The sequence below is a fragment of the Fusarium oxysporum genome, chromosome 3 (genome assembly GCF_000149955.1).
Source record: "Fusarium oxysporum f. sp. lycopersici 4287 chromosome 3, whole genome shotgun sequence".
NCBI classification, from domain to species: domain Eukaryota; kingdom Fungi; phylum Ascomycota; class Sordariomycetes; order Hypocreales; family Nectriaceae; genus Fusarium; species Fusarium oxysporum.
Window position 1 is genome coordinate 5,506,718 of NC_030988.1, and position 21,537 is coordinate 5,528,254.

The window sequence follows — 21,537 nt, forward strand, 5'->3', positions numbered from 1 at the left end:
CATGATACACGTCATGCGCGCGTCGACGCGTTCAGATCCCTCAAATAAGGTTGAACTCGAAACTCATGAAGAAAAGAAGGTAAAGATATCAACCAATCAAAGGGCTAGATCACCGCTTTGACTTGAAATTTGCTTGGAGGTTCTGTATTGAGAAGCCTCTTTCAAGTGAAAGTGGAATGCGGGGGGTTGCGGGGTAAATACAGGAGTTAGCGGGTGAAGCGTGGATTGCGATAGATACACCATGGAGATGGAGTACATGTGAGAGCAGAACCACTTAGGGGTTGAGTAACACTGACAATGGAACGAGATAGAATACTGGGCACAATACACTCTTTTGCACTTTGACAACGAATCGCCAAAACTCGACAAGCCTAAAAGTAGCTGAGCTGTCTATAAAGCAAGGCATGTATGTACCACGGCCGATACTGTTTCTTCGTGTTTGATGTAATTAATTACTATTATACCAATCTACATATGTATACCATATATCATTCAATTTCAGTGGATTTTGCAATAGTGTGATCGTACAGTTCATCAGTGCTTTGATCATCCCTTGGAAAGGTGGATAAACTCTCGACATCAACCCTGGTTACGACACGAATCTCGTCACTCGCAGCATCGTCTGGCACCGTGTTCGAAGCTACGATCACTTTGTTTGTTTCAGTGTCTTTACGACGCACTGGATACGTCTTGTTGCATGAGTCCTTATTGTCATCCTTTCGGACAGCAGAGAGTTCTACAAAAGCACTAGTATTTCGATAATCCCGGTTCGAACCTGACTGGGTTCCGCCGCGATGGCAGATGAAGTCGATGAGCTCACCAAGGACGGCAAACTCCAGATTGAGCTTGATCGAGCATGTTACTACCTTGATGCCCTGCTCCCAAACGTAGAAGTTCTTGTATTCGATGATGAGAAGAGTGAAGTCCATGATGACTATGATCAAGTTGATGGCGAACAACTGCCATAGGATACGTCGCGTATTGTCGAGTGCTGTCTTGAGAATGTCAATCGTCTTCCAGATGTATATACCGGAAATGATAAGTTCCTGCATGCAGAAACACGTCATCTGGACTTTCTCCAGAACATTAAAGACAGCGTTGAATCCGCGTCGGCTCTCGTGTGAGCTATAGGGCGATCCGAATAGGACGACTGTTATACTTATATGCTTGAGGTTTAGTTAGTAGCTGTAAAGAAGAACTACTCAAGGTCCAGATCTTACCCATACGACGCCATTGACGATAATCATGATGAGTACCGCCCGCAGTACCTTGGCATCGGTAACGACCAGATGGAGCCGCGAATACAGGACCACGGATTAACCAGAGACTAGTAGGACCCAGCCGATGCTATCGATGATCATACCCACATAGTCGTGGGTAATATCGAAGTAGACAATCAACCAGCCCGCGCAGTAAGGAAGGACGCCAAACGACGCCAGAAGAATGCTCCAGAAATAGAGACCTGCGCATCGCTTGAAGGTCATAAAGATAAGCGTCAGAAGTTCGACGGCATTGCACAGCGCCAGGGTAGCACAGACCTAGATGGTATCGTTAGCATCAGCACATCAATCTATTCACCGATTGAAGCTTTGGAGATAGAGGCATACAATTACCAGCATGGACTCAGCGCTGTACTTGGGTCCCGCCTCATCGCGTTTGGCACTCTCGATGCCACGAGACTGCGACAACATGGTGCTGCTGGCTGATGTAAATCACTGAAGATCACACCACAGAGTGAGAAAATAGTGAAGAGCGGCATGGGAGGGATGACATCGCTAGGGAAGGTTACATTTCCAGGACGCGGACATCCAGCGACATAAGTGGGCTCCTGATCTGCGCGTCTAGCTTGTGTCGTCCCCCTTCTCTAGCGGGACACGGCACGTATGGATCCCGGATGCACAGTTAAGGAACGCGGGGAATTTGGGAACTGACTCGATCCATGGGTGCTATTGGTGAGGGCATCGTCTGTTGCGCCACGGCTGTGCTCGGGCCTCTGCGAGCGGGATTAGTATTGGGATTGATCGAGTCAAGATCCATGTTGAGGCGCACCTGCCACAAACGTCTTTTCGAATGTTCCAATAAAGCAAGTGTAGTGATAGCGGGGGATACGGGATGTTCCAGTAGTTTGTGTTGAGACCGTGTGACTAAGGTGGTCCGATCTGCTGGTGGCTGGGATGTGGATACTATGTAAGGAGCTGTGCTCCTCTCGGATACATGTAACTTAGAACTAACAACAACAACACAATCAACCCTTTTTACTTAACAGTTTGGTCGAGTTGAGGGTAGCGCTTCAACATGCCTGCATTAGCTCGGTTATTAAAATGACAGGCCAAAAGTCTGGAATCGTCCCACCCACCACTTACATGCCTCATTTCCACCCTGCAACTTTACACTTAATTTGAAGAAGAAAGAGCAGTACCTTCCGTCAATGCCTTCCTATCTCTTTGAGCGGCACAAGACTGCAGCGGGGTACCGACAGGGATGTAGAGCCAATTAAAATGAACGAAACAAAAGGTACTTCTGCACACACCTAAATTTGCGTGTAGTAGAAGTACCGGCAGATCTCATTGTTACAAATTGCCACTTTGCATACTTTACAGTCGTATCGGGTTCGCGTAATTGATGCATTTCCTGATATCGGCTGTAAATAGCTTCCTTTTGCCTTCCTTTTTTAAAGGGTCGGGGCTGCCCCTGCCTGAAGCCCTTGCAAGCTAGGCAAGCTGAATTTATATCCCTAAAGACATGGTTGATATCTCTTTGCAGGTGTTTTTGCCGTGCTTCATCATCTTCGATGTCTTCTTCCATTCCTGTACGGTTCCTCTTCCTTGCCTGACTTTCCCCGGCATATCGGTTGAAAATGGCGTTGTAGATGCATTCCTTCCAGTCTTTTAGAGTCGTATAGGGCTTCCAATGGGGATGTGGTGATTTTAGCTGTAGAATGAAGCGATTCACAAGTACAACAGCAAGGAGGAATCCCCAAAGCAGCGCTTGCCAAGGACCACGGCGAAATCGATACTCATACGTTGTATATGATATCAACTGATCACCGCGGTCAACGTGATTCATTTCATCGTTATACTCAGCGGCAACGGAAGGAATAGGTATGACTTTGAAGGTATCACCACCAAAGACCTGTTGGAGGCGCTGTGACTCTGACTTCGTGCCTTTTTTTTTTTTTTGGAGGGAATTTCCTATTTTTAGATATACGGCCGCCTTCAGCCCCGGTCTGCACAGTTGAAAGGAAATGCACGATACTGCTATCTTTCCAGCCGATTTGCATGACCTCGAAGAGACAGATTAGTAGGGGAAATTATATATAAAGACCGTATAAAATCTGTACCTTGTTACCCTTTGTAGGGATCGCGAGGACCTCGTTATACTGCAGGAGGGAGCCTTTGCCGGCTTTATTCCTCTCTTTGGCATGCTTTAACTCAGGCGTGATGCCGCAGTTAGGTCGTGCCGTGCCTGTAGCTCCACAGCCGGCTTCTCGAAGGGCACGGAAGAGGTTATCTGTAAAGACGTGATATGTCTGCTTTGGCAGCAAATTGCATAGGTAGATAACGACGCTCTGTGTATTGCTAAGAGCTACTGTGGTCTGTAGCTTTACCTTCTTGCCCTGCGTCTTCGGCAAAGGTAGCTCGACGGTAATAGCTTTGTATGGTGATGCCTTTACGTGCCAAAGCCACCGCAGAAAGAAGCCGTGTTGCGCAATAACCCAGACTTTGAACCCTACGGGCGCAGGTTTATTCTTGATGACTGTTGTCTCTTTGAATCTGCCTTTGAAAGGGACCATATACTCATCTATAGTTAGGCTAGTCCCTGGAATAAAGAGCTCGGCAGACGCCTTCTGTATGTGATCAAACCATGGTTCAGCCGCTTTGAAGGTCTTTGGAAGGTCACCCTCATCACGCACATCGAGCTATGTGTAGTCAAAAGTGCGGAAATACCGTGTAATCAGCTCGAACTTCCGTAACGGCATAAACTTTTATTATTGGATTGAGGAGTGCGCTGATCTCCAAGCCTAGAGGACTTCCAATGGTCTTTGATCGAGTTTTTCCTATGAATTCCTAGGTAAGTCATGATCCCGATCCATGCATATGCTGTTGCGGTGGAGAGGCCGTCCCACTGAAGGATACGGGAGTGTTTGGAAAGGGGGCTATTTCAGTTGTCAATAATGGCATTTTCGATGAGATAAGTGACCCAGTCGTTAGTGTATTTAATCCATAACTGTACATGGGAAATAGGTATGAAGATCTGGAATAATTCGAGTGGTTCCTTGGGTAGAGATTTGACCTGAAAATCACGATATTCTATGTTGAAAGGCGTAAAATGATTTCCTCTGCCTTCTTCGGGCGGAAAATTAGGCACCCCGGTGGGGTTCACCGGGGCCCCGCTGTGAGTGAGTGTGAAAGCTGTGATCATCTAGGCTATCTTGTAATTGATCGGGAATTGAAGAAGAGCTCATAGTTTTACTTGAGACAGATTTTTATTGATTTGTATGATGTTTTGGCAAAAATGCGTCCCTTGAGGAACATCCCGTACCCCGCTTGTACTGGGCGCCAATAGGTGCGCACCTGGATGCGCACGTAAGTGTCACGTGTTGCGCACCCGGTGCGTCTGTAAGGGAGTTATGTAAGCCCAACACCCTTGTATGCCAGCCAGCCTATTGTATTTTATTGTATTGCTTCTAATCTCTAGATGACGAACTGCTCTGCTATACAGATTTTTTCTCACGGTGCCATAATTGGGATATAAGTAATGTAGGCGTTAATAATAATCTAAGCAGTAACTATGATACAGTCTTCAGCCAGTTTATCGTTCGAGTACAGAGCTTGTTGGTCGATCATGTCCTGCTCAACCCTCTTCCAAATCTCCTTCATGCCTGTTCGCCTGTTCGCCAGAGGGTTGTCGCCCATCTCCTGGGCGACTTGCCTCTCCACACGTTCATCTTCTACCCTGGTCCAATCCAAGTACGCCATCATCTCCTCCTTAGTCCACTCCCGTCCAGGTATCGTTGATGTGCATCGCTTACCCATCTGCTTATAATCCAAACACCAGCTGTAACTTGTCTTATCGTAGCGTTGAGGGAGGCCCATTGCCTTTCGATATTCCTGGTTAGTCTTTAAGCTACCTCGAGGCAGCTTGTTATACCATGCCATCCGTGCTGCAATATATCGATCATATATAGCACGAGGGTCATCATAGCGTATGTCTGGCCCAGACGCTGGTACCGATGGCGGCATATCTGGTGGTGGAGGTACATCCGCTGATGAGGATGGCAGTGCTATTATATCTGGCGGGGACGGCACCATCTCTTGATCACATAGTGCCGCTGGCGGCGCTACCTGCTGCTGTGGCAAAATTGAGCATAAGGATGGATCGGGAACTGGCTGTTGAGCCGAACTTGGTGTAGTCGATGGCGGCAGCGTATTTGGGGGCGCTGTAGAAGCTGAGGGAGATACAAGATGCGCATATCGCAATGGGCATGCCTTTGAGCTCATCCTGTGGCCCTGTGTATGACATCTTGAACATTTGGGGTTGGCTCTCGTCTGTGATGCTTGTTCGACGATCTCAAATGCACATGGCTCGCGCTGAGTGCTAGTCTTCGGCAATGTTGACGTAGCTGGCACCTGATCGAACTGACGGCGGGGCTCTATGAGCAATTGAGGGTTTCCTTCTCGTTGAAGATGCCAATGCGTATGGAAGTGGTGTAGTTGAAGCGGCTGGGCTTGTTGTAGAAGAGGCTCAATTGTGTGAGCGCAAGGGAGCCCAAGCGTTGCTGAGAAGACTCCTGTGCAGGCAGGGAGTCTGTCCTGTTGGAGCCGCTTTCTCTGCGCCTCAACCTTCCGCAATGCCTCGTGAGATACCCAGCCTCGTATGATGCTGTATAGACTCCCTGAGAGTTCTATGGGTGTTCGGATTTGCTGCTTCGCCTGGTTTGCTCGGAGCTCAGCTACTTGGTTAAGTATCGCCAGCTTGATAGCCCTCCAGGCCTCAAAGAGATCTAGCTGGGAAGTATCAAGGTACACCTTGATGAGCTGATGAATACCCTCGCCTCGAGATGTAACCACATTCTCAAAGTGAAGATACCGATCAACCCAAGCTTTCACGAGCTTTGTTTTGTAGAGGTCAAGCCATGTTTCGATGATGTAGGCGACCTCCCGGGCGTGAGCTGAAGCATAGCGCTCTTTGAGCTGCTGAAGCCTGTCTTCAAATGTCTCCTCATTTGCCGATGCCACGAGCTCATGCCATCTTCCGTAGAAGTCCTTCCACTCTTGGTGGCCTTGAGGCTTTTGAGCCGCATCGTTATGACGCATAAAGCTTGGCTGGCAGTAACGCAGGACTGCCTTGTTGGCATGCCAAAGGCATAGAAGCGATACTGCAGCCGGGAAACAATGAGATACCGCATTCATGCAGGCCAGACAGCGGTCTGTAAGGATCACAGATGGCAGCCTTGCGCTACAGGCTTCGTACATTGAACGTAGCCGATCTAACGCCCAGATGTAGTCCTTCTCCTCCTCGCCGCTGAGGAAGGCGAAGGCGATGCAGAATGATCGTTGACAGGCATCAACACCGACGATATCGAGAAGAGGCATCCTATACTTGTTTGTCTTATATGTGCAGTCCAATATAAGTATATCCGGGTATGACTTAAGGTATGTTAGCGACTCTGGGTGGGCAAACAACACAGCTGTAACCCGACCATCCTCGTCGAAGCGTATTCGACTCCAGAAACCCTCAGCCTCAAGCTCATTAGCAAGAGCTTGGATTGTGCTCTGGCCCTTCTTCTGGTCTCGTTTGCCTTGTGCAATGCAGTTGTAGATGTCTTGCTGGGTGGCATGAGACTCTGTGTTCTGACGTAGGTAGGACCTGATCTCTTTCGGTGCTACACCAGCGTTTGCAAGGTTGTTAATAGTTGACCTATCTGCATTGGATAGTTGACGATGGACTGGATGTGCAGACATGCTTGTGCTTGGCTCGTGGTTGTGATGGGCAAACTCGCTGCCAGGACGGTGTGTAAGGCGCCACGTTGTCTTATCCAAGGCCTCCTTCGCAAGGACTGAGAATTGACACCCTGTACGCCGTGTTGTAGTTGACCGTTGCCGTACGCCCGAGGCCTTTGGAGGTGCTCCTCCACGGTCACAGCTGAAGAAAACAATTCGTCTGCCGCTCTCTGTTTTCTTCGACTTCCCAGTGACAAACGCATAGCCCCTGGGAGCTGCCCATGCATTGATCGCGGCGTGTAGGGCTTCCCGAGAGCCATACTCGCGTTCAGGAGGCAGGCAGTCATCAGAAAATTGACGAGTAGCTGTAACTGGATTCATTCTAGGAGAGATGATTTGAGTAGATCGTTGCGCGGCGAAGTGAGGCTCTTTATCAACGGGAAAGGGGTAGCTACAAGGGTGTTGGGCTTACATAACTCCCTTACAGACGCACCGGGTGCGCAACACGTGACACTTACGTGCGCATCCAGGTGCGCACCTATTGACGCCCGCTTGTACTGCTGTGATTACCTAAGAAAGGTGGGGAAAGTGACCTCTTTTGCAGTCTTGTGCCGCTCAAAGAGATAACTAGACCAGTTAGGACATGTACTGCGCCACTAATCACAGGATTAGGTTTTTGGTGTCTGTGTGTAAAGCTTATGAATATGGGATAGACTAGCACCGACCAAGAGCCCTGCGTTTAATCAATAGGAAATCTAACCCCTGTCTACCGATGTGACGGCTGAACTTACTCCAGAATGTTGACCTTGGGTCTTGAAAGCATGCTATTCTGAGCCGATTTGCCCATCCTCCACAATTGCGAGAACACATGCCTCTACGATGTAACATTCTCCGCAATTCCCCTCATTAGTGGCGCCGACTTCATCTCCTGCGAACCCTGTCATCTGCGCGGCTAGGGGGAGCTGACGGAATATACCGAAGGAGCATGATAGGGCATCTCTAAACTGAATGAGAGAGGACTGGTATGACTCAGGCAGCAGACCAGCGAGAATGATGTAGGCCAATAAGCTTTGGCCATCTCCAGGCCTTATGGATAACTTGCAAAGAGGTGTCGCAACGACGGCTATGGCGCTCTTTGTAAAGTAAGTTGCGAGCCTACCAGCTCCTAGGAACACCACACTGTGCAGTAGCCTGAAGTTGCGCATGTGAATACGCAGGGCTCCATTGCTATAATATACAGGTTGTTGGTGCCTTGCAATCGAACGTTTGCCAGAGTTATGATCCATTCCTGTTACTGCTGTCTTCCTACCTGATCCATCATGATTACCCTCCTCTCTCCCCACTATGTGCTTCAAGAAGTCACTGAAGACGATATAGTTGTCGCCTCACTTGCCTGGGGCTTCACAATTGGCTTCGGCTGGCTCACAACCTGGACTGCTATGAAGCAAACAAAGCATATTTACAAGAGGCATCGCCTTAGCATTTTCCGCAACGCTTATGTGTGGATGATATGGCTGGAGATTCTTGTCTGCCTCATCTTCAGTATTATCTGTTGGTTACACTTGAAAGGCTATATACCCCCCAGGTTGGGCTCAACTCCCATTTACGGATTTCGAAGTGCTAACATTCCAATGTCTCTAGTTTTGCATTCTATTTTACTATTCGTATGTCCGCCTTTTTGGAGCCCTTTTTGTAACAGATGCTAATCTTAGCAGTTACCACATGGGCCCTTCAAGTATGCTTCGGTTATCCTCGTGAAATTGATTATCAATGCTAATCTGACCAGGTCCAATTCCTCCTCCAAATTATTATTAACCGTTGTTCCATCCTTCTTACGGATAAAAAACACGCCTACCGTCTCAAAGTCGGTGTTGCAGTTTTAATTACCGCTGTAAATATTTCGGTTTACAACATTTGGATTCCCGCTCGTCTACAAATTTCAGAGAGATATATCTGGATCAACGAGTGGTGGGACCGTGTTGAGAAGGCGATCTATCTGATTGTCGACGGAGCACTGAACCTTTATTTCATCAGAATCGTTCAACGCAACTTAGTAATGCATGGCCTGACAAAGTATAGAAGTCTAGTAAAATTCAACATGTGTATCGTTGGATTCTCTCTTAGCATGGACGTTCTCATTATTTCCATGATGAGTTTAAACAACACATTCGTGTAAGTCAAGTATATAATAGAGTGTGGACAACAACGCTAACAGCAGCTTTAGTTACATGCAGTTCCATCCCTTTGCCTATATTGTCAAGCTCAAAATCGAGATGTCCATGGCTGATCTAATAAGCAAGGTCGCTAGGAAACGCGACTGTGGCGTCATCTCCGAGGGTGCTTTCAGCCATGCCGAGGAAGGATGTACTGGACTCCCAAACAAAAGCTTCGCTTCTGTCAGCAGGAATCAAAGGACGTTGGTGGAGGAGATTGACGACGTATCAGATGCAGTTTCTATTGAACTGCGGGAAATGCCAAATGGGGCGACTGCTGCCAATCGTAATCAAGAGACGATGAGCGACGCAGACAAGTTTGCTAGCCGATATTCGTGTTCAGATTTGCAAGTGGGGACAGCTATTCACACTACACGAGAAATTTGCATTGATGCCGAGCAGACGTCAAGCAGCCATGGCACAGGTAGTGTTGCTAGCTTCCGTGAGAACGGATTTGCAAGCAAGGAGGACGATGATACCAGACCGCTGAGGGACAACTAGCACGGCGGTCAGAAGGCAATAGGTCTTTCTACAAATATTCGAGCCAACAAGAGGCATGGCATTCGCTCGAGAATAAGGATAACGTGGTCAATAACCAGTCGTGAATTTTTCCCTCGATGCGTCTTCTCATTATAAGATGAAAGTGATATTTTCTTGTTTCCTATGTTTTAACTTCGCCCTTTATTAAGAGATTATACAATGGGGTTAGGTTATGTAAGACATCAAGAGATTGCATAGTTCCTTACATAGTATCCACATCCCAGCCACTAGCAGATGGGACTATCTTAGTCATAAAGTCTTGATTAAAATATAATACCCTTAGCTTGTCTGCAGCTTTCTTGATGGTGCGGTAAAGAGTAAAAAGTCGGGCTTTCCAGTCACTAGATTGATCTATTTTCGAATAACAGTTTCTTCTGAAGATTTCTCTCTATTAATTTAGTTTTATCGCAGATTGGTGTAGAATTGCAATAGTTGTGGGCGAGTTACATGATAGTGTTTAAGCTAAAATAAGTGTCCAAAAGTATCAGAACACACCGCAGCGTAATCCACCACCTCGCCACGCGACAGACTCTACATCTTCAACTGTCTACAACTATAACAAATGGAAAGTCCAAGTCGAGGAATCCTAGCGTAAGTGTGCGCCAACCGCCCCCCTAAACAGGAGCTAAGTCCAGTGGCCAAAGCTCTCATCGTTCGCAACGTAGAGACAGGAAGGTCATACCGTGATATCGCGCGCGACGCGAAGTGATCACCATCATCTGTCGCAAGGATGGTTTAACGCTGGACAATGAGAAACTGGACAATTGTCCAAGACCCGGACGTCCCCGGAAACTCACAATTTAGGAGATCCGGTATATATTACTCTCACTCAAATAGGACTGCCGTATCACATATAAGGCGATTGTTGATACGCTGGGTAGCAAGTTCTCACGATCTATACTATTTTGAGTTATCTGCCTTCACTATGGTCACAAATAAAGAGTAATCCAGCTAATACCATTATCAAGAGAAATAGCGCGACAGCGGCTTTCATACTATCAAGGCTGGAAGGACAATATTAATGAATTGATAGAGATAGAGACAATCAAAGATGAAGTACCACTTAAGCTCAGGAAGATTTCACTAAACTAATAACGACTTTAGATAATTTTCTCTGATAAGTCTATAATTTAGTCTTAACCTAACTATAAACAAGACTGGCTATTCTGTAAGACTTATGAGAAGTTTATAAAACTATTTATTAATCTCACAGTTTAGGAGAAGTCTAAAATATCAACTATACTTTAGGGAGCAATCTAGGGAGGTGGATAATCCGACGATACAATTATAATCCGCGATAACGCGGCCAGAAGAAGAGGATATATATTACAAAGTTATTAACTAGCTTTAATAAAAGGGCTACTTCCTATATACAACGGCACGCAATAATTCCAGCAGGATAACGCAAGAATTCATACTCCGCAGTTAACGACTAATTGGTTATTAAAGCAATTAATTAAGTAGATTAACTGGCCTGCATATTCGCTGGATCTTAACACTATTAAGCATATTAGGAAACCTTTAAGTCTAAAATATGGAAGTATTACCCTTACTTAGAAGACCTAAAGAAGAATGAATCTAATATCCAAGAATTGGTTAGATATATAAGGTTGGCGTGGGCGGAGATTACAACGGAAGAGATTAATAACCTTATTTAGTCTCTGCCCTGTAGACTTAAAGCATGTATTTATGTATAGAGATAGTATACCTGATATTAGAGAGAGAAAGCAGGGCTTTCATTTAATATATCATATATATTGATTTATTGTAAATTGATTGATTTCATTAGAAGTAAAATTATCGCATGCAAATGGAATGAGGTGGTTGGAGGTGGGGCGTTCCGATACTTTTGAACTCAAATTGTAATCATCTCATTAATTTGGCGATGAAGCGGAGTTGCAAGCAGGATTATAATATCCTTTATCATAGTAGGTGTAGTTATTTACTGAAACAAGGGTATATACACTCTCGTAAGACCTTTGCCTAAACTGAGGAACCTTGATTTCTTTTGCAAATCAATCCGACTTTTGCTAGTCAAGTGGCCTTGGGCGACTTGCAGCCCCCCTAATAAGGTATCCTCGCATATTCGCCAGGTTCAGATTAGTGCAAGACGTCACTAATACAGTGTATTGATGTCAATGGTGCTGTACTACGTCCGCCTTCAAATTAGTTCCCCACGGGGTAGCCGCAAGGGGGGGCCAATTAGACATGCAGATCGGTGTAGAGGGGGCGCCTTCGTCGGAACCACTGGCGATCCGCGAATCTTACCGTTTCGGCTTCACCCGGCCGAGACCAGACTTCCCACACGGCGACAAGAACCAAGCCCACCACGACGACCCTCTTTGCGGGCGCAAACGACTCATACATTGGCGGCCCTTTCAAGCCAATGAAGCTGCACCCTCCACACCGCCAACTTCACAGCCCCCACCACCAACAGCGTGACAATCTTCAAGTACCATCCTTGCCCTAGCGTCATCTGTTTGCCCCCATGTTTCTTGCAAAACTTAGCGCAAAACAGAAGCACATGCCAGGCAGTTGAATTCGCAGAGCGATGTCATCTCTAACCCTACTAGATACTACTCAAAAGGGCTGTAGGTCAAAGCAGCACACCGTCTCGGGTATCACATTTAATATGGGATTTTAACTACATTGAAGCTCTTGATTTTTTCCTAAATGATGAACTAGTTTTTATCGTTTGATAGGTTCGTATTTACCTACTATGACGAGATTCTCCTAACGAGCTTCCCCTAACGACCCTTCAATTACCCTGAGGGTCACATAGGCCGAGGATTATACGATGTGATATACCCCCTATTTTCAACCTGGTTGCAAAATGAAGCTATGTACAGTGCTACATTAGGTCTGACTCGGGACCCTAAGGGCGGTTTTCTTGATCTTAGTTATTATCCATTCTAAGGCAGTCAAGGCTGGTGATTGGGTTTTGACCCAGGGAACAGGTGGCGCCGGCTTGGCTGCAATTCAATTTGCTGCTGCCGCAGTTGCCACTGTTGTTTCCACTATGTCATCGAATGAGAAGGCTGAAACTCTCAAGGAGCTTGGTGCTAGTTATATTATTAACTACCGAAAGGATTCTAGTTAGGGCGAGTTGGCTCATGCCCTGACTCGTGGAGGCCTTGGATTCGATCATATTCTCGACATCGGCAGTACCGCTGGCATCGCCCAATTATTCAAGGCTATCAAGCTTAAGGGTCTTATCACTATTATTGGATTCTTGACTTCTGCTGATAGCGACAAGCAACCCCCTTTGATGGATGCCCTGAACTATATCTGCATAGTGCGAGGTGTTTTTGTTGGATCTAAGCAATAATTTGTGGAAATGAATCGAGCAATTGACTTGGCCAAGATCTACCCCGTTGTTGACTCTAAGGTCTTTTCTTTTGATGACAACAAGGACGCTTATCAGTATCAATGGAAGAAACATAACTTGGGGAAGGTTGTGATCAACATTTGATGACTTGGGGAAGTTGGGAAAGCTAAGGATGACTAAGAGTTTTTATTGTCTTGTGACTACCAACAATACTTCGATCTAAACCAAACGGATAGTTAAATACACTCAAGGTTTTATCGGAAACTGAGTATACATGGAATCCTTTGGACCTTGGGATGCGGTTCAGTCATTGCAGATATCTTAGACTTAATGTGAGTGTAACTCCTGCCTGTAGTTTAGATTCGGTGGTCAGCACATGGGAATTAGCGCAGAGATCAAGTCACGCACAGAATGTGAAGCTTGAAAAACTGAGAGCCAAAGATAACTAAGATTATATGACGATATACTCTACTTGTTAAAGCCCTTCTGAACCTATATTGATTGCGTCTGATATAGATATCTGAGGATCTGCGTATCCTGGTGGTCCCTTAGCTCAGGGGAAATGCTAGTCATATATCTGCACCGCTGAGCACTTTACCTTCCCTATTCTTAATAATCTCTAAACTAAGTTAGTGGATAATTTGTTTCGCGGTAGTCCTACGTCATATTTTCCGCGGCACACGGCCGAGCTGGAGGCGATAGCAATGGCATTGCGATGCATGCCCGATGATCTGCAACGTCGGGACCTTACTATACTATTGAGTAGCCAGTCTTCACTCAGAGCAATCACGCGACCGCGACAGCAGTCCGGCCAGGTCACCGTTCGTCAGATCTATGAGCACGTCAAGCGACTGGGAAATGGAAATAACAGGGTCAAGATGATGTGGATACCATCCCAAGACGACGGCCTCACCATGGGGGCATATGTGAGTGCAGACGCGCACCAGAGACGATAGAATATTTCCTGTTCCGATACACAAGATAGGAGACGGAGCGTGAAGTTATGCGACAGGGTAGGGTAAGGCATAATAGGAAACTTTTCTTTCTTTCTGGGTGGCAAGTCGGCTGCAGATGGACCTAAATGGGCACCCAACCTAGAGGCGGTGCGAGCGACAGTTAAGTTTGCGATGGCAAGGGGAAGACTAAGTTAAGAAGGGAAGACAGAACATATTAAATATTAACACCAGTTAACATCACAGTTGGCTACTAGCATTGAATAGCCTCAAGTTGACAGATCATGCTTTGGCTGCTGAAGATGGGATGATGAATACTTGAAGAAGTCGGCATTCAAGCAGGCATGTCAAACAGAGTCAAGCAAGGCTAGAACGGAAAAGACTTAGCACGAGAAGTAGGGTACCTACTGGCCCTATGAGATTCGTTCTCCCGGGCGTAATAAACTCTATCTATCTATCTAACTGCGACATGATGCTTCTTAAGCATTAATGTGGCTTGAATTGGTGGCTTGGATAACCCTCGCCAGCTTAATAGTAAAACCTCAACCCATTGGTATACTTGTTACAAAGACGGAAACATCCTCCTTTGAAGCTGGGGTACATGTTAGCATAACTCCATACAAGGAACAACTGTTACTTACATATGTCCCATCGATATCGCCGAGATTACCAAGGCCCAAATTCTGAGCATTGATGGTTAGCTCATGCTTCAGGATCTCGGCAGCCTTGATAACTCCATCAGTCCCATAGACAAGAGAGTACATGAATGAACGGCCGACACCGACTGCTCTGACACCCAACACGAGTAGCTTGAGGACGTCGCCCGCGGACCGAACACCGCCGTCGGCATAGACCTCGATCTGCTGAAAGACCCCAGGTGCTTCCTGGAATCTGTTTTAATTTGTTAGAAGATGCTCCATGTTCAAATAAGCTGGATTAACTAGGACATACATCTCAAGCGCTGTCTCGAAGCCAGAGGGTGCTCCGTCGAGCTGACGCCCACCGTGATTTGACAGGTAAATAGCATCAACGCCGTGTTCAATAGCTTTCTTGGCATCATCAGCGGTAGTGATGCCCTTCAAGAGAATAGGCAGGTCTGTTATGCTCTTGAGTTTGTCGTAGTAATCCCAGGTGATGCACGTAGCAGCAGAATCAGTTGAACCACCCCCCAGCGGGCAGCCCTCCATCGGTCACCATCACCAGCCGAATCAATAGTAAAGGCAATCGCTTTGGCGCCGTACTTTTCGACGCTATCGAGATAGCCTTTGAGCTTGGCACCGTCCCAGCCCTTGTTGTAGAACTGCTGGAAGTAGACTTGGCCATCGGCTGCTGCGTCGGCAATCTCCTCCTGGCTCTTGGAGGCGCTCATAGAGGCGATATAGAGAATATTCTGGTTAGAGGCACCCTTGATGAGGTTTAACTCGCCGTCTTCGTGTAGGTATCCGCCTCCACCGCAAGAGGTGATGAAAAACGGCAGGGAAAAGTTGTAACCCAACATGTGTGTCGTAAAGGTCTCGTTGACTGACAGGATGTCAACCATGGTGCGAGGGCGGAATCTGTACGCTTGGAATGCCTCCTGGTTCATGCGTTACGACCCTTCAGTACCAGCGCCACCGGACAGAGCAGCATAGAGGCTCGAGTTGAGCACATTCTGAGCAGCCCATTCAAAGTCGTTGAGGCAGCAGATGTCGTCAAGAGGAGGCAGTGAGCCCTTTTCGATGCCGATCACTGCGTATCGAGCATCGGCTCCGTGTCTGGGGCATATAACCAGGGGCGGGCGGCCAAGACAATGCCCGAGAAAAAAAGCAACAAGATGAAATACATTGAATCAGAAGAAAGACAGTATTGGATGGGAGAGTATGAATCTGCTTGGTCTTTGTTGAGACTACCTAAGAGCAAGAAGGGAGCAAGGGCGATTTATAGCCTACGCCACTGTAGGTAGGTTTACGTTAATACTTCAACTTTTCATAATTCTTAAGAGAGCTGCAAAGATTCGCAAGTTGCTGTTCTGACTTACAACCATTTCTGTTCTACACGTAAGCTGGAACCAGGGGTGGTTTGGCGATGTTCGCCGGGCTTGGCACTCGAAGTCCGTAGGACTCCGTAAGCGCTATCACGATGGTAACCTCAAAGAGAATATTCAAACCTCCTTTTCACGACTTCTTACGTAGAACATGACGCGGCAAGGAGCCAGAGTCAATCTCGTATTCCTGAAGCAATTACAACGTGATGACAATCTGACGGCTTGCGGTCAATACGTGGAAATCCAATCTTGCGACAAGCCTCAGCCACCGGAAATGGAGTCTTTCATTCAGTTAACAGGGAAAGTGACAACTCTATCATTCGAAAGACTCCGATGCATTTCGGACACTGAGGTATCAGGAAATGCGGGTGGTAACGGGCTGGTTCTTGAAAATGACATACGGGGGAACACTTCCGTTGACGGCTGATTTAGTGTCATACCATCCACAACCCCTCTCGCCACCACCCCTCTTTCGCCAGGCAAAATCAAAAAAGCTCTACCAAAACTCATCAACTTCACTTACACGGAATTTGACCAATTTGACGGAAATGCGTAAAATCATTCATTTAATGAGTCATAAGTAGATTTATCTATTGTACTCTGGTTTTTTTCACCATCCGCTGCGACCGCCTGGTTGGTTGGTGGGGTATGTTTTCCTCTCTGACTTCGATGACAGAACCAGCCTCCGATTCTGACTCTTGCTCGCTTGAAAAGACAAATTCCACCCCGACAGGCGTATAACGAGTCGCCCCTTCTGGTATGGGCTCCTTACCAGCTAGAGTCTCTCCAAGAGTCATAAAACGTTTGTTAGGATTCGGCACCGCCTTCCTCTTCTTCCCTCTTTTCAGCCAAGCCAATTCTTCCTCTAGGCTGGCAATCCTCTGCGTATGCGCCGCTACTGTCTGCTGGTGAGCTTCAAAGCCCTTGGCTATCACGTTTTACCGTCTCCGCGTCTTTGATGTTTTGTTCAAGCCAATATCACGAATTTGACGGCTCGTCTGTGGCGTATCGTCCGAGCCAAGATATGGCCTGGGTTCAGGAGTCACTCTTGGGCTGCCGTTTGGCTTATCTTATTGGATTTCAGGGTGCTGTAATGCTTTTGCACGTGAAATGGGCCAGTTTCTAGTGACCCTCCAGCTAGACAGTATATTCTTCTTAGTCATTCTAATTCAGCAAGCCTTAGCGTAGGCCCTAATAAAATTAACCTTGTCTATTGGAGTGGAATCAATTAATAAAGCGAACTTTTCTAACTCTTATCGATATATAACCTTTAATGCGTTAAATACTCCATTATCCAGTGGCTGGAGTCCATGAGAGCAGTGTGCTGGTAGATAGCAGCAAGAAACGTTGTTCAAAAAGCACGTGGCGATCCATTCATCCTTCCACCACTCAGCACTGATCGTGAGATGGGGGAAATGGAGGACATACTGTTGCATGGCTTCCGTGACCATCTAAAATGATCAGTCTAGCGTCTGACTCGTCTGCAGGTGTTGTCTGGGGCAGATAAACTCTTTCAAGCCATTCAATGCCTATGTGGTCATTAGTCCACCAGTTGGGCGAAGTTATGTAATACCAGTCTGCTATCTGCTTGAACTCCTCAAGAAACCACTGTTTCTGGAGTTGTTTCCCTTTGAATATTATGCCAGGAGTCAAAGCGCGGCCGTCAGCAGTGATAGCTTCGATGAATGAAGTCCAATTCCGAGTTTGTGGTCCCTTGAGAAAGGCCTTGCGTTTCGGGTCTGCGCTTCCAACAACCAGGCTATCTAGACCTGAACCCAGAGGGTTAGTCGGCCAAAATTCAAGAATTGACGAGGAATAGATGTGAATGCTTGCCGAAACCAGTCATAATACCCCCCTCATCAACGTTGACGGTGTTTTCAGGCTTGATCCAACCATATTGGCCCTCCCTGATATCAAAGTACCAATGAACCGCTCTAGGTGCCTCATCATGAATGAAGAAATAATGAGAGCCTGAGGTGTCGATGGGGATGTGGATTGTGAGTGTACCGCGCTTGTGTTCCCAAGCTTGATTACCTAGTTACGTCCTAAGTCGGGATGTTCGCCCTGCTGTCTCAGCAGGCCCATGACGCAAGCGCGGATCTGACTGTGGGACGGAGCATAGCCCAAGGACTCCTGACGGAGAATCCAGAGAGCCAGCCTATCCTCTTGGCTTTTGGACAAGCGTCGATGAGGGTGGATCTGCTCTTTCACGGCCCCGCGGCCGTTAAGTCTGTCTATTAGAGTGCTCCGAGGTACTCCCCGTCTATGAGCGGCTTGAGGGGGCGAAAAGCCATTATCAGTAACATCCAATATAGCCTCTGCCATGTCTTCCTCGGTATATTTCCATCGAAGTCTCGATATAGGCATTTTTTTTGTCGTTGTCGCAGAAAAATGCCAAAAAACATAGAAAAGAGCGGTGAGGAAATTGATGATTGAATTAACACTATTTCCATAGCACGGTATGCATACATCGCATACCCCGCACAGCCTTAGAGGGCTACAATCGTTAACTCCAATCATTTCTATAATCAGCAAAGGCATTGTCCTCCAAGTAGCTATTTATTTTGGCCAATATTTGTGTAAGTGAAGTTGATGAGTTTTGGTGAAGCTTTTTTTATTTTGCTTGCCGAAAGAGGGGTTATGCCGAAAGAGGGGTTGTGGATGGTATGCTTTCCGAGTGAAGTGTATGATCGCCGTCTTTTCTGCCTCGAAGGTCGCGCCACTTCTCCTTTCCCAGTCCAGTGCCTTCTTAATAATCTCTTTGATCCCATCACGGTTGCTCTCTGCCGTTGGACCTGTCACCCACGCCGTGAAATCGTCCACAAACGCTATCGCTCCCCCGTAGCAATCGATGCGCCGCTGTACAAGGTCTGCATTGAAGAAAAGAAACAGAATCGGAGACAGAGGTGAGCCTTGTGGCAGCCCAGCTTGTGGTAGACTTCGCATCTCGGATGTCTGTCCGTTGATCTGAATAGTCGCTGTGCGATGCGAGCAAAAGACTTCGATCCAGCGAAGCAGATCTTCCGGTATACCCCTTGCTCTCAGTCTTTGGATAAGTCTCTCCTTGCACACTCCGTTATAGGCTCCTTTAATGTCAAAGCTCACCAGGCTAAGGATCCACCGTCCCCGTCAGGCGGCGTAGATCTGCTCTTGCAGCAGCATCAGGGCCTGCTCAGCGGAACGCTGCTTGCGAGCTCCAAAGTGGTTTGTTGGCAGTAATCCCGTGTGTCTCAACAGCGTGCGAGATCCGTTCTGCGACAACTGCCTCTAATACTTTGCCTAGGATAGATAGGAGCGATATGGGCCTCCACGCCTTTGCGATCGAATAGTTTTCTTTATTTGGCTTCTTCTGTGGAATAATCTTAGCATGTCTCCATTGTTTCGGCAGCACTCCTTCTTCTAGCGATGCACGAAACAGCGAGAAGACTCGGTGCTTAACAGAGGGCCAGATCTCTTTCCAGACTGCTGCGGGGTAGTCCGTCCTCGCCAGGTGCTTTCCACGCCTTTGCCGAGAAGAGCTGTCGCTCTACCTCCTCCATAGTAACGTCTGGCATGACGATGGCGGCTCCGCGCTGAGGTCGTTTCCCTTCCTCTTCGATATGTTCCGGCAGTGGAGGGAAAAAGTTGGCTAACATCTCCTCGGCCTGTTCGATGTTGTTGGTCGTCCGTGTGCCGTTGGCCCTTGTAGGTTGGGGCACTTTGCCGAATGCTTTGTCATCTCCAGACTTGAGGTACTTTGCTGCCTTCCAGATGTTGTCGTTGTCAGCTAGAAACTCATTCCAGTGCGTCTTTTTCTGCTGTCTGATAGCACCATGATACTGTTTTGCTGCTCCCCTGGCCGTCTCCCCAAGCTCCTGACATGCCGATCCTGCTCGCCTCAATGCTCTGGTGCGATTCCTCCAGTGTGTATATATCTGCCGGAGTTGCGTGAGGTCTGAGGTCCACCAGCGTTTTGCGTAGGGTGACGGCTTAGCTCTGGGTGTCAGAGCGCGAACCGCCTCTAGCACCACTGCCATAAGCCTGTCAGTTTTCTGCTGTACGGTACCTTCCTCCAGCGTGGACCCTAATGCTGCGGCAATTCGAACGTTGATTTCCATCCATGGTGCGTTCTTGAGTAAGAGCCGTTCTTGAGCTTGGGGCAACGGGACGGAGACGTCGAACTCCGTCTCAATAGCACGATGATCGGACCCGTGCTCTGTACCGTGTATCATACACTTGACAGTCGAAGACGCTAGGTCCGCGGAAGCGAAGACCAGGTCGACTGTCGTCTCAAAATCTCCACCGCTTCCACGTCTTCGTTCTCTCGGGAGCAGGCTCATAAGCTCAAACTCAGTCATAAGGCTGATGATCTGATCCGCTTCGCCTTGCCTCGTCAAGGATATCTCATCTCCTCCCCATAATTGGTCGTGTCGGTTGAAGTCTCCAACAATTACCACATCCACCAGTCTACCGGCTTGTCCTCTTACGTCTGAGATGACCTGACGCAGACCGTTGCAGGTGTCTTGTAAAGCTTAGGCGTCTCCTCCTGGCACATAAACCGAAACAACCAGAACCAGCCGCTCAGGGAGTCGCAAGATGGCTGCCGTCATATCCGCTGTCTCGATCGGTATCTGCTCTGCCTCCACATCCTTGTTTACCTACAACATGCTTCGGATCGGCCACCTGCCCTCTCTCTAAACCGTGGGGACTATCTTCACCCATCTGGGGTATCCCATAGGGACCGTTAGTAGCTTGCTGTCCTTTTGGTCTGCCTGGGGCTCTTAGATCGCTATTGCTGCATAATCTTAAAGTTACTTATCGTTCATGAGGCTCTCATGTACCATATCCTGCTTTCTCACATTCAGTTGAATTACCTGCAACAACTTACTTATGCCATCTAGGGTAAAGTTTCAGGCAATTTCTACTAAATGACTCATGCGAACCGCTGCAGAGGGCGCACCTGGGTATCTGTGCCTGGCACTTACTGTGATGGTGGCCTTCGGCGGCGCACCTTGCATATACTCGATTCTTACTGCATGAGAATGCCTTGTGACTGAGCTTTTGGCAGTTATAGCATTGTTCTGGTCCAGTGGTCTGCTCAAATATACTCATATATGCCGATTCACCTGCGATGAGAAAGTAGTGTTCCTGCGGTAATTGGTCCGAACAGTTGTTCACCAAGTCGATCTCTCCAAAATTGCACACTTTGTATCAGGCGACTTGGAAGAAATAACGGACATGTTGCATCACGTTATAGTCCGGCGACATCGAATTAATCTGACGGCAGAAAATTACGCTTCAAAGATTTCCATCTCGCATCAACCTTTTCTTGCACCTCGCTCAATTCGTCAATCACAATGAGATCTATTATCTACATTCTTTTATCAGTAAGGGTGGCCTTGGCGACCAAGCTCTTGGCCCAAAAGCCACAGATGGGTGAGTGCTATCGACAATATGCCGCTGCAAATACTTGTGCTGACCTAGGAAAGGCTGGAATTCGTGAAATAGCTTCAAACTCAACGTGAGCGACGAGCTGATTAGGTCAACCACTAATGCC

General features: G+C 47.4%; 4 protein-coding genes across 4 annotated transcripts; 2 read left to right on the forward strand and 2 right to left on the reverse strand.

Moving 5' to 3' along the window:
* Positions 1-458: 458 nt before the first annotated feature.
* FOXG_14979 (uncharacterized protein) lies at positions 459-1,691 on the reverse strand (the record flags this gene model as incomplete). The annotated part of the gene is made up of 4 exons (XM_018395044.1): positions 459-468; positions 529-1,046; positions 1,368-1,538; positions 1,608-1,691. 4 exons carry the CDS (start codon positions 1,689-1,691, stop codon positions 459-461), a joined length of 783 nt encoding a protein of 260 aa, XP_018255029.1.
* Positions 1,692-8,263: 6,572 nt separating this feature from the next.
* On the forward strand, positions 8,264-9,658 carry FOXG_14980 (uncharacterized protein; the record flags this gene model as incomplete). Its single annotated transcript, XM_018395045.1, has 4 exons — positions 8,264-8,495; positions 8,660-8,679; positions 8,731-9,116; positions 9,169-9,658. The coding sequence occupies 4 exons, from the start codon at positions 8,264-8,266 to the stop codon at positions 9,656-9,658; spliced, it is 1,128 nt and encodes a 375-aa protein (XP_018255030.1).
* A 3,058-nt stretch (positions 9,659-12,716) lies between these two features.
* Positions 12,717-13,169, forward strand: FOXG_21849 (uncharacterized protein; the record flags this gene model as incomplete). The annotated part of the gene is made up of 2 exons (XM_018402219.1): positions 12,717-12,756; positions 12,829-13,169. The coding sequence occupies 2 exons, from the start codon at positions 12,717-12,719 to the stop codon at positions 13,023-13,025; spliced, it is 237 nt and encodes a 78-aa protein (XP_018255031.1). The 3' UTR covers positions 13,026-13,169.
* Positions 13,170-14,540: 1,371 nt separating this feature from the next.
* Positions 14,541-15,518, reverse strand: FOXG_14982 (uncharacterized protein; the record flags this gene model as incomplete). The annotated part of the gene is made up of 4 exons (XM_018395046.1): positions 14,541-14,570; positions 14,620-14,869; positions 14,930-15,084; positions 15,141-15,518. 4 exons carry the CDS (start codon positions 15,516-15,518, stop codon positions 14,541-14,543), a joined length of 813 nt encoding a protein of 270 aa, XP_018255032.1.
* Between the last annotated feature and the right edge of the window lie 6,019 nt (positions 15,519-21,537).